General features: G+C 50.5%; 1 protein-coding gene across 1 annotated transcript; it reads left to right on the top strand.

The window, feature by feature from the left end:
* The first annotated feature begins 3,532 nt into the window (after positions 1-3,532).
* Positions 3,533-12,243, top strand: LOC116659847. Its single transcript, XM_032467890.1, has 5 exons — positions 3,533-3,648; positions 4,872-5,034; positions 5,351-5,406; positions 6,799-7,049; positions 11,866-12,243. Exons 1-5 carry the CDS (start codon positions 3,533-3,535, stop codon positions 11,994-11,996), a joined length of 717 nt encoding a protein of 238 aa, XP_032323781.1. The 3' UTR covers positions 11,997-12,243.
* The last annotated feature ends 402 nt before the right edge of the window (positions 12,244-12,645 follow it).

Genomic DNA, 12,645 nt, shown 5'->3' with positions numbered 1-12,645 from the left:
CACTTGCTTCTTTGTTTCCATTGGTTTCTTCATTTCCACCTTCCTGCTCAATCTCAGAACTTCAGGTGGGCCTGGTCCTTCAGCATCCATGCAGAGAGAAGGCTGAGCGGGGGTGGGGATCCCACCTGACAGAGAAGAGAGATTGCTGGGAGGGACACTGCGGTGGCCACCATGACACGAGACAATCTCACCTTCCGGGGAGAAAGGGAACGAAGACAAGGGAGGGACACAGCAGTGGAACCCCTAGGTCGCCTGCCAGGCTTGCTCTCCCTCCAAGGCCACCCTGGGGGCCTGGGGGTGTTGGGCTTCAGCTACGGAAATTAGGCTGAAGGGACTCAATATAAAGGACCCTCCACCTCCTCACTAGTTTCCAAACGCAGCCCCTCTAAGTCCACCCTCTGAGTTTCTGGAACTCAGCTGGAAGAAAACATGATCAGGCCAGACCCAGAGCCCAAGCCAAACACGACAGGGGTCACGTGGGGTTGTAACCCCGTGCTCAGTGGTCGGGGACTCCTAGCAAATCTGCAGAAATCCATGTTCCGCCTCATTCCTGGGAGAAACCCCAGATCTCCTCCTGCTCTGTCTGTTCTTCTCTTGAGGCTATTGTCTTGGAGGGATGCAGAGTCCTTGAACCTGGCCCTCCAAACGTACATAAGCAGCCTGTTCAATAAAACAAATTATGCACTTCTTCACATTTGCCAGTTTTTTGATTCCAGAAATTATGCGGGACTCATTCCCACAGCCTCCTGTGCCCCCACCACTTGGTGGCCCTCTGCTCATGGAAACACGATTTCCCACAACTGCACCCTGCCTCCCAGCTGGTCAGAGGGGAGTGTCCCACAAAGACACAGGTGTTTGAGAAGATCCTGTCCCCCAGCAGAAAGCCTACTCCTGGAGCCACGGACAGGGATCTGGCCTCCTGAGCAGCTCAGCTCTAATTCAAAGCCTAAACTGCGGACCCTGAACATTGCTGAATGACTTTCTGAGTCACCAGGACTGGAGGGGCCTGATTTTTCTTTCCAGGAATGGAGGTAGCGCAGCCTCCATTTTCAGGGCTGACATTGACGATGGATCTAGTTCCCCCCACTGCACCGCAGGAAGGAGAGCCCCTTCCATCCCACAGCTTGGAAACCCTGCCCAGGGGAGTTCTGAAGCAGTGCATCGCTGCCAGGTCCAGCATCCCTGCAGAGTGGTCTCTGCCCCTGAATGAGCCCCTTCCCTGGGCCTTTCCTGCCCCGACACGACCACACCCCAGGCTGTGCCAGAGCTCTGGGGCTCTGTGTTTCCAGGGTACACAGGTTGGGCCTGAGCTAGGTGTCCCCTGGGCCTCAAGGGGGAGAGGTCTGCCTCTGCATCAGGGGAAGGTGACCCTACATGGCTGGCAGGACACTCTCAATATGGACCTCCAGGAGCCCTGGGAGCAGTTTCCCTGCAGGTGTTAGGAGCCATTATTAGGAGGGCAAGCCCACTTTGTGCAGACCATCCCTCAGTGCTGGGCCCACGTGCTGACCACAGAAATCTACATGCCCCCAGGATACCCCAGGCAACCTCACAAATTCATCACTTGGTGACCTGGGTACCACGGGTTCCTTGACCATCCCATGAGGGTGGTCCTTGCAGGCATGGTCTCCAGGTGCTCCTGTTAAGAAATCCCCCTGAGTTTCTGTGGTCACAGAGCCCACAACAGAAGATTCTAGTCCTGCAGTGACCCCCACAGCAGTCAGCTCCCCTGTGCATGTTCAGGGACAAATGACAGCAATTTATTGCCAGGAACCGTGATGAACAAGGGGGTGGGATTCCATACAAAGTTCAGGATCCTGGTAACTCACTCTGCACCCCAAAAAGCATCCATGAGAAATGTGTGCATTGGGATCTCTGTGCCCCTACAAGAGCTGTTTCTGAGGGCTCCTGGGACCCTCCAGCCCCTCTCAAGGTTCTCAGAGCCTGGGTCTAAATTTCTATCTCCCTCCTTTGTTGTACGGCCACCTGTGTCTCATGGTCACGGGTCACTTTATTGCATGACTTGGCATGTTCTTAGTGCTCGTCCTCCACCCCTGCACTAGACTCCCAAGATGTTCCCACTGAACCTTGGCTTCCTGTGTAGGTCAGGGGGCCCTAAGTCTGCACCCTTCACTCTCCTCCTCTACCCCCACCCCTGGGGCCACACCTAGGTGGACTGGGAGGTGTTTGTAAATGAGTCTTACATGAGGACATGACTGAACAAAGCAGGAACCCGCCCCCGGAAAGCACACCTGCTCCCTTCTCTGAAGAGGACCCCACAGCCCCACATTGCCTCCCAAGGGTCTACTCAGGACACAGTCCCCCAGTTCTGGGCAAGGCATCTCCCTGGAATCCTTGCTTCCAGGAAGAGTCTCTCTGTCCTTCTTCAGAGTTTAGAGTTGTTCCCATGTCCCTGACCACCAAGGTGCCCAGCACAGACCCTTCAGTGACCTGGAGAGACAAGGAAGATATGTGGCCACAGGTCTCACAGCACACACTTGCTGAGACCCCAGGCCAAAGGGCCGTCATTCTGCCTTCTCAGGTGTGGATCCCGTGGTACATTTTTGCAGGGGACCCAAATGGGGAGTGGGGCCCAAAGCAGTTCATGGGGCTCTCTGGGCAGGGAAGACTTGGGCCAGGCGGCCTTGCCTGGTTTCCCTGCTGGGCCACTCTGAAAACCCCTGCTCCTCTTGCTGTGGCTGGAGGCCCCCCAAACTGCAGGGCGGGGCCCTTTCTCTCAGCCTCCACTGCCTCCAAACCCACGCTGGCACTGGCATGGGGAAAGAGCTTTCGTGCCCTCTTGTGGCTAAGTTGCCACAGGTGGATGCTGCAGGGAGCTGGAGAGAGAGGTAGCACTTGCCCAGATGTGAGTGGTTAGGCAATTTAACATCCTGTCAACTAGCGTTAAACATTGGAAAGAGGACTTTCCCGGGAAAGCTGGAAGTTACTTTCAGTAATTTGTCTAAAGATTTCTTTTTTTTTTTCCCCCTTAAAGACTCATAAAACCTCTCCCAGGTCATTCCTGGCATGGACCATTATCCAGGGATCAATCAGGAAATGCAGGAGGAGAGGGGTGGGGTGGGGGAGAGGGGATGGGAGATCAGAGCCCACGGAGAGGAGATGCCCCTCCTAGGAGCCACACACTAGGCAGTGGCTGTTGGCATCCAGCTCTCCTGTTCTCAGGCCCATTTCATCTGCAGGGTGTTTCCAAAAGAATCAATGGTGGAAGGGCCATGAAGGACCCCTAGACCTCCCAGAATAGACAGGGGGAGCAGAGTCACCATGCTGGCCCAGGGCTTGGAGACAGACCTGCAGTGGAGACCACAGGTCTTCTGAGAAGCCAGTTTCGAAATAAAGGCAGTATGCGCTGGAATACCCAGTTCAAGCGAGTGCTTCATCATAGACATGTAATTTACATAGTCCTTCTCACCACGAAACTCTGTGTTCCCAACACGCTACTTGAATGACGGCTTCAACACACATTCATTTCTGAGGTGTGAACAGGTGTAGAGCCGCTCTTTCATCCAGCGTAATGGGCATGGTCACACCTAGGAACGCTTACCAAGATTTCTCAGCAACAGCCAATTTCGAAATGAAGGCAGTTTGCGCAGGAAAAGCCCGTTGGAGTGAGGGCTTCCCCATACACATGTAAGTTATATAGTTCCCCTCACCATGAAACGCTTTTCCCAACACGCTACATGCATGAAGGTTTCAACACACATTCATTTCTGAGATGTTAGCATGTGGAGAGCCGCTCTTTCATTCAGCATAAAAGTCATGGTTACACCCAGGGAGATTTACCCAGATTTCTCAGCTGGTTCCTTCACCCAGATTCAAAATAAAGGCAATTTGTTCTGGGAAAGCCTGTTGGAGCGTGTTCAGAGCTGTTTCGGGCTCTGTCACAGCTGGAGGGTGCAAACCCCAAACTCCAGAAAGAGGGGCCAGGCCCCCATCCGCCAGGTGGTGTTGCCTTTTTTAGGAAACAGTGATCTTTGGGTTAGATATTTTGCGGCTGTCTCTAAAAACTGCTTTGACTTAAGTTTGCATCCTAGTCACCAGTTCCAGGGCAACAGAAAAAGCATATCCTACATCCCTTTGCAATCAAATCTTCCCAAAATAGCAAATATTTGCTCATGACAATAAAAGCTGCTCTTCTAAGGCCCCCTAAATACCCAGCAGTGTGGGCGGTGCACTCTTGATCAGGGACAGGAGGAGAGGGACCAGCGGTTCTCCAGCAGGCTTGGCCCGGTGTGGCAGCTGCACTGTGGGTGTGGGGTGGGGAGGGCCATGCAGGGAATCCCGTTTGAGGGTCCTCTGTGAACGCCTGCATTATGGTCTGAGGTTTCATACAAAGTCTCCAGGCGTCCTAACTGGTCAGATACAGCCCCCACCCTCTGGCTGGAACCACCAGGAGCTCAGTACCTGTAACAGGGACAGCGCCCGGTGTGGGGAGAGGTCATGGGACACTCCGGGGACAGGGGCGGTAGTGCTGGGGAAGGCAGGGGATGCAGTGAAGGGTGGAGGGTGCAGGGTCCCTTGCTTGGGGGTGAGAGTTCTTGGGGAGACCACAGAGCAAGGCACACACCATCCCCACACCCCGAATTCCTAGCCCCGTCAACACAGGGGCTGCTCTGCACACTCTCACCGTGGCTCTCCTGTAAGACCGCACCCAACCCGGCATCTGGCACCCCTGCCCTACCTCCCTCTTGGGACAGATCCCGTCTTCTTGGAAACTGCCCAGCAGCGCCAATTCAAGGCCGGCAGCGGGCCTGGCAGATCTGCACTTCAAGTGCCTTAACTGGCCAGCCGTGCGTGCCTGAGTTCAATCCTCTATCTTGCCACCGGCCGCCTGGGTCCACATCCGGTGCAAGCGGAGGCCGCGGAGCCCAGGCTGAGCCCTACACACGGACAGGTGAGGGTGACCCCGCCCCGCTGGCCCGCCGCCCCCTGCCCCGCCGCCCCGCCGCCCCCTGCCCCGCCGCCCCGCCCACTGGTGGCAGCACCGCCCCAGCCTCCAGCCGGCACCACCTGCAGGTGAGGACGTCTGCGCGGCCCCGCCCACCCCGGCCCCGCCCAGCTGTCCAATAAGCCTCCCTCCAGCCCCCATCCTGGCCGCGCCCTGGCTCCCATTGTCTCCGCAAATTCTGCCCTCGCACGTCTAGCCTCGGGAGGATGCAGACGCAAGCACTAGGGGAGGGCCCCGCGGCGTTGCCATGGCTACAGGCCCCGCGCTCCGCGCGGGCCGGCCTGCGCTTCTGGGGCGGGCAGCGGGCTCCGGAAGTGTGCAGCTGCCCGCGACCATGGCTGTGCTTGCTGCTGGTGATGGCGGCTTGCACGTCCGGGCGACTAGTTCTGGCCTGGTCAGTCGGCGGCCGACATCCTGTCTGGGGCGGCGTCCCACAGACAGTAAACGTACGGCCGCGCAGTTGGCGGGGCCAGTGGACATGGACCGGGGTGGGATCCGGGTTGGTGTGGCGGCTGGGGAGGGGCTGTGGTGCCGGGGAGCGGGTTGGGGAGGTGGGGACAGGGCGGGGGCACAGCCTCGGGCTTTCCTCCCCCTCGGGCACTGGGGCTGGGACCGCGAGTCCGGGTAGCCCTGCGTGGCCGCGGCCTCCCAGAACCCCCCGGGAAGGGCAGGCGGAGGACCCGTCTTTTATGAAGCGGGGCCTTACCTGGCTTTTGAAGAGCCCCAGAATCAGATGTTGGAATGGGGTGGTTTATCAGCCTTGTTTATCTGCAGGGAAATTTCAGTTCCATCCAGATGTTGGCTCCTTCGATAAACCTCAGGAATAAGACAAGGGTCAGTGCCGATTAGCAGTTATCTAGGGCTTGACTCAAAATAGACTGTGCGGGGTGTAGGGATGGTAGATGGGCCCTCCCTCTCAAGGTTGGCAGTCTTCTGGGATTAGAGGCCCCAGTTGAGGATTACATCCTCATCTGCAGTAATGGAGGTTGTGGGAAACATTAACACAGAGAAGGAAGGGGTGTGGCTGCGGTAACTCATTAAAGAAGCCAGGACCCTTGCCTGGCTCTTGTGTAGGAGAGTCTCGCCTAGGGTAGGGCAGCAGTTATCAAAGTGTGTCCGAGGACCCTGAGATGCAAGACTATTTTCGTAGAAACGCTGGTATGTCACCTGCCTTTTGCACACTCTTGCACTCCCGAGTTTCCTGTGGGGTTTTCCAGGGAAAACCTGGTCTGTGATATCACAAAACAGGGAATGTAGAGGCAGATAGAATTCAGCTCTCACCAGTCCAAAAGAGATTTGCAGAAATTAAAATCACTGCTATTCTTCTCATTAATGAGTTTTGTTTAGAAAAATATACTTATTTTTTGCTTAAGAGTATTAATGGTAACATGTAGTAGGTTGTTATTATTTTTAAGTGAACTCATAAGCATTTTTTAAAGTTCTTATTTAACTTCTAACACAGGAACTATTGATAGATTTAACCCACATAAACAGCAGCCTTTTGGAGTCCTCAGTAATTAAGAGTGTACAGGGGTCTGTAGACCAAGAAGCTTGAGAGCCCCTGGAGAACGGGTGCTCAGGTACTAGTCAGGTGCTTAGTGTTGTTAGACAGATGCCAAGATGTCTTCTGCACGTGCTCCCGGACTCGAAGTAATTGGCCACGTGGAGATGGGTGGGTAGTGCCTCCACTATACAAACCAGAAGCTGCTGAACGTGTCTTGAGTCTAGGCCATGTGCTGTGCAGGGATTCCCGTTGTATCTGTTCTATCTAAGCCGGGATTCCTGTGCAGAGGCCTGGCCCTGAAGACCCGCTCTCCTTTGCTCCGTGCCAGGTACCTTCTGTGTGACGTCAACCCTCCAGAGGTCTTCAGCCTCCGTAGGGGCGACTGTATCCACATCGCCTTCCTCCTGAAGACCCTGCTGAAAATGGAGGAGTCGGTGCTGGTGCTACCCCCTTGGGGCCGCCTCTACCATTGGCAGAGCCTGGACATCCACCAGGTCCGGATTCCCTGGTCTGACATTTTTGATCTCTCAAGTCTCAGCAGAAACATCCCTGACACTGAGTACGAACAGTTCATTGCAGGTGAGATGGTGATCGTTTAACTGGGGCCAGACGGTTGTTGTTCTGGTTCCGATGTGAACATCGGGCCGTCTTGCTTCGGGCTTGTCAGTCTGCTTAGGGGCCCTGCTCATGTTTCCCGCACTGCAGGTGAATTTGGTCTTTCCATAGTTTTTCTCAGGAAATAGATCTGAAGTGTATGAGCTCTGTGTTCCCTCCTCTCTGAAAACCCTGGCCTCCTGGTGAGATGGAGCGGTGACAAGGAGGCCACTGCCACAGAGGCATTGTCCCAGCAGGACTCGCTCCCTGGGCAGTAAGGGCCATTCTTACCTGAAGGAAAACACGATGTGTGTGTAGCATGGGCCACGTGCTGGAGAAGGTATGTAACCTCTCATTCAGTATAATTTGGTCCTGCTCAAGCTTCCCATTTTACTTTTTGTAAGAGGTAAGAGTTGAAGATTTTCTTTGAATAAAGGTATTTAGAGCTTATCTTTTTTTTTATTGAAATGTGTTTGATTTACAGTGTTTTGTTAGGTTCAGATATACAGCTGTTTTGTTAGTTTCAAGTATACAGCATAGTGATTCAGTTGTACATATACATAGTCTATTTTTTTCAGGTTCTTTTCCATTATAGGTTGCAAGATACTGAATATTTTCCCCTGTGTTCTACAGTGAATCCTTGTTGTTTGTCTGTTTTACATATAGTAGTTTGTAATTGTTTATCCCAAACTCCTAGTTTGTTTTCTAAGTCTGTGAGTCTGTTTTGTTTTGTAAATAAGTTCATTTGTATCATTTTTAAAAATTCCACATATAAGTGATGTCATATGATACTTGTCTTTCTCTGTCTGAGTTATTTCACTTTAGTGTGATAATCTCCAGGTCCATCCATGTTGCTGTAAATGGCATTATTTCCTTCTTTGTTATGACTGAGTAATATTCTTTTATATCTAAATACTACATCTTTATCCAGTCATCTGTCAGTGGGCGTTTAGGTTGCTTCTATGTCTTGGCCATTGTAAACAATGCTGCTGTGAACATTGGGGTGCAGGTATCTTTTGGAATTAAGGTTCCCTCTGGATATATGCCCAGGAGTGGGATTGCTGGATCAAATGATAAGTCTTTTTTCAGTCTTTTGAGGAATCTCCATACTGTTTTCCATAGTGGCTGCACCAAACTACATTCCTACCAAAAATGTAGAAGGGTTCCCTTTTCTCCACAGCCTCTCCAGCATTTATGGTTTGTGGATTTTTGAATGGTGCCATTCTAACTAGTGTGAGATGATAACTTATTGTAGTTTTGATTTGCATTTCTCTGATAATTAGCAATATTGAGCCTTTATATCATATGCCTATTGGCCATTTGTATATCTTCATTGGAGAATTGCTTGTTTAGTTGTTCTGCCCATTTTTGGATTTATTTTTTTCTTATTAAGTTGTATGAACTATTTATATAGTCTAGAAATTAAGCCATGTTCAGTCTCATCTTTTGCAAATATTTTCTCCCATTCCATAGGTTGTCTTTTTGTTTTGCTTATGGTTTCTACTGCTGTGAAAAAGCTGATAGGTTTAATTAGGTTCCATTTGTTTATTTTGGCTTTTATTTCTGTTGCTTGGGTGGATTGCCCCAGGAAAACATTGCTGAGATGTATGTCAAATAATGTTTTGCCTATGTTTTCTTCTGAGAGGTTCAGAGCAGCTTGTCTAATGTTTAAGTCTTTAAGACATTTTGAGTTTGTTTCTTTTTGGGTTTTGTTTTTTTTTTTTTGCGACTCTATTATATGCTTTTGATTTGTGGTTACCTTATTTTTCAAGTATATCAATCCATTAATATATCTATTTCCTTTAGACTGATAATCACGTTGGCGCCAAAACATCCTAAGAATAATGAGAAAAAAAAAAAGAGAAAAAAATGTGTCTTATCTTGCTACTGTCTCCCATTCCCACCTTTCTGTATTTTGATGTACTTTTTCTTTTTTATATCTTCATGTTTATTCTCTTGTAACTCGTTATTGCATTTCCAACTATGGTTTTCCCATTTCTATAGCATCCTGCTTCCTTTCTGTTTAGAGTAGAGCCTTTTAATGTCTCTGTTTGGTTCAATAATGCTGAATTATCTCCCCACCCCCTCCCCCCTGCGCCTCTGAATCCTCAGTCCAGGGAAGCCAAACCAGTCCTAGCCTTCATCGGTTCTGGGAAAGCAATCTTCAGAGTGGGAAATAAAACATTGAAAAATAATATTCTGTGTGTTGCTTTCTACCCTTGCCCAGAGAGTGAGAATCACCTCTGAAGGTGGAGGAAGAAAGTTGGAAGTGTGGGGCACAAAGTCTTTTCTCCTTTGCTACTGAAAAAATGATTGCTTTTGTAATTAGTGATGATGTCCCTTTAAATTGGTGAGATCGAGATTCCACAGCTTCAGCACCTGTGAATAACCACCCGGGAGAAATCTCTCCAGGGCCCCTGCAGTGGGAAAGGCAGCCCCTCTGAGCACCTGTTGTTCTGTATTCTTCCTGCCTCCACACGGGTTCGCTAGGCACCGTGCAGGAAGATGCAGTTACCCAAGGTGGAGGACGGGGAGACCCCTGCTGCGTGGCGAGCCACAGGAGCCCACACTTGAAGGACAAAGTGAAGAGTAGTGGGGCAGGCGTAGGAACAGAGGGTGGTTGAGACCCAGGATGGTGTCCTGGAGTCCAGCAGGCGAGGCTGGTGGGGCAGATGGGGCCCTGGGGCATGGGCAGTCCTTGAGGGATCTGAAGCAAAGATATGAACCAAGAGACTGGATTCGTGTCAGTGTACAGCTCCCCCTGGGGGCCGCAGGGCAGCGTAGCAAGCCCAGGAGGAGCGGGCACTTCCCCAAATTTGGGTTGACAAGTCAAAACCAGCTCACTGGGAACCGAGAGGTACCGAGATATTGTTAATTTTTGTCCCTCTTCCTGGAAAAGAAACTGCTTCCTGTTGAATAGCCTGTGTCATTAGTGAGAATTAAAGACATGAAGCAAGATTGCCTCAAAAGTCATCCATTGTGTAGTTGTTAATAAGGGTCAAATGCAAACTTGAATAGATTAAATCAAACATTCATCATCGGATTTTAAATTCCTTTAAAATAAAAATTCTTGCTGTCTTTGTACTTCATTTCAGGGTTCACTTGGTGATAATAATAGTAACCAAAGCAACAGCAAACCCTTACAGAACTCTGTCCTGCTGTTCCAGGAACTCTGTGTTCACGACAACCCAATGAGGTGGCACTTTACAGGAAGGACAGTCATTAATCACACAGCTAGTAAATGGCAGAGCTGGGACTTGAACCCAAGCTCTCTGGCACCAGAGGCCCCTCTCAGCCCCTTCACTGCAGCTCATCCCTTGGCATGCCCGACACAGGCCAGCATTAAGGAGCAGCGTGAACATGGCCAAGGCTGCTTCACCGCTTGGTCTCTGTTTCCTCATCTGTAGAATGGGGGTGTGGGCAGTGAACTCTGTGAGCTCAGTGGCCACTTCCTCCAGCTCTGCAATTCTACTGCTTTGAGTTAATTTAGTAAGTACCCGAGCCTATGCATGGCCCACCCATAGGCTGGCGTTTTGCTAGGCCCTGGGTTACGGTAAAAAGTAAGATCAGCCTGCTTCTCCAAGGAGTTTGTGTCCCTCCATGAGAAACAGCTGCGAGGCCCAGGCTCCCTCGCTGGCAGTCAGAGGCTGGGCAGGAAAGTCTGATAGAAGACGAAGGCAGAGCCCCTCCGGGAACAACGGTGGCCACACAGATCTCAGGAGCGGGAGAGTCTGTCCCGGATGCTGAGAGGGGAGTCCTCATGAGGCCAGTAGCCACGCAAACGAAGCCCTCAGGACAAATATCTAGCCATCCCTGCAGTGTCACCATAGAGCCAGGCCATCCTCATCACTGTGCCTCTGTGCTCCTTTGTTCTGGGGCCTCTCTTCCCCCTACACCCAGAAGACTCTTCTCCCTCTCTTCTCTGAGTGCCCCCTCACTTCACCCGTGGTCCCTGCTTCCTGGGCAAACATCTCTGGAGTTGACAAATTGCCCCCTCACACCCCCCGTTTGATCAGGGGTCTGAGTTGTCCTCCTTGTGCTCACTTTCCCCCTTCAGATGATTGCTCCTCCTCCCTTGGGAGCACCTGGAAAACCCAGATCCTTTCCTAGCAGTGCCTGCCACCCTGGCCTCCCTGCTCATCTGCCTCAGTCAGGAGCACCTGGACCACCAGCTCTGTATTGCCTCGCCTCCTACCATCAAGACGTCAAAGTTGATTCTCCCTCCACCACCCAGTATGGTCATTTTAGGGTCTTCTTCGCCGTCAGCCTGAGCCAGCCACCCCCCATTCACCCTACCCCCGGGCTCATACCCAGGGGTGTCTCACCCCAGGTCCAGCCTCTCTCCTTTAAGTGCCCACCTCTAGCCGTCCAGCTGCTTCTCCACCAGCCTCCCTGGCCCTCCTTCACCCTCACTGGGGCATCATGCGCTGACTCCTCTGCTTTCCTGCCTGTCCACGTTCCTCTTACTTCCACTTCCCCACCTTCCAGCTCTGCATCCACAGTCAGCACTCTCTTTATGACAGACAAAACCCCCTTGAGCCTTGACCTTTTCAGTTCCTCACCAGGCCGACTTCCATCTCGGTTCACCCAGCTCTACTTGTTCTGAGCCTGCAGGCAGCAGGCTCTCCCAGCACAGATTTCTAAGACTACAAATCAATGCCCACCATGTTGCCACTGCCAGGCAATCCTCCAGGATTTATCTAGTGAGCACATTTCTCCACTTATCACTCAGTGGTGTCAACATTCTCTGCTCTCTGCACACCTCTAACCTTCCCTCTGTCTCTTCCCTGACTCCCAGCAGATGGCCTTGCCTCCTGCTTCAGAGAGAATGGCATGTTACAGGAAAGGAACTCGCTCACCTGCAGCAAATCTGCTCACCTCACCTTTTATCAGTCCCTCTCCCACCTGGACTCTAGCTGTAGTTGTTCGTAATTTAGTGAGTTTAGTTGACATATATATATACACAGTTAAAAGCATAGCACACTATCGGCTACCTTCTAGGGCTTACTTTTTCAATTTAACAGAGTGTATGATTCATCCACTTCGTTGCATGTACCTGCAGTTCATTTGTTTTAACTGATCTTAAATGTTGTGTGTGTGAAAGTAACACAAGGCAAGGGCAAGCCAGGATTCAGGATGCTGGTTACTTCCTGTGAGAAGAGGCCAAGAGCAGGATAGGACTCAGTATGTCACTGTCAATAGTCCTGTTCTGATGCTGGGTGATAAGTTCACAACTGTTTCTTATAATATTAATTTTAATACATAAATACCTCTGACAGGCACCTAAGGTCAGAATGTGTCATGAACCAAGACATACAATGGGTAATATTACATCATTATTGTTATGTAATCTTGTTATAAAATATATTAATCATAATCCTACATTGTTGTGTGTTATATATTATATAGATGCATGAATTATATATTATGTATATAAATACCTACATATGTATTATATACTATCTGATAATAAATAAACAGAACTTAATATGCTAGTATATCTACTATTATGTATTATTTAATAAATAATAACATACTATATCCTGTTATATGACATGGCACATAATCTTTAATCAAATAA

Source organism: Camelus ferus, chromosome 25 (assembly GCF_009834535.1).
Source record: "Camelus ferus isolate YT-003-E chromosome 25, BCGSAC_Cfer_1.0, whole genome shotgun sequence".
NCBI classification, from domain to species: Eukaryota; Metazoa; Chordata; class Mammalia; order Artiodactyla; family Camelidae; genus Camelus; species Camelus ferus.
Note: the sequence above shows the minus strand (reverse complement) of the source record. Positions and strands in the feature narration are given on the sequence as shown.

Coding starts and splice junctions, on each gene's coding strand:
- LOC116659847 (XM_032467890.1), top strand. CDS start 3,533: ATGGGCATGGTCACACCTAGGAACGCTTACCAAGATTTCTCAGCAACA. Junction 5,407..6,798: donor GGGGCGGCGTCCCACAGACA/GTAAACGTACGG, acceptor GCTCCGTGCCAG/GTACCTTCTGTGTGACGTCA. Junction 7,050..11,865: donor GTACGAACAGTTCATTGCAG/GTGAGATGGTGA, acceptor GACTCCCAGCAG/ATGGCCTTGCCTCCTGCTTC.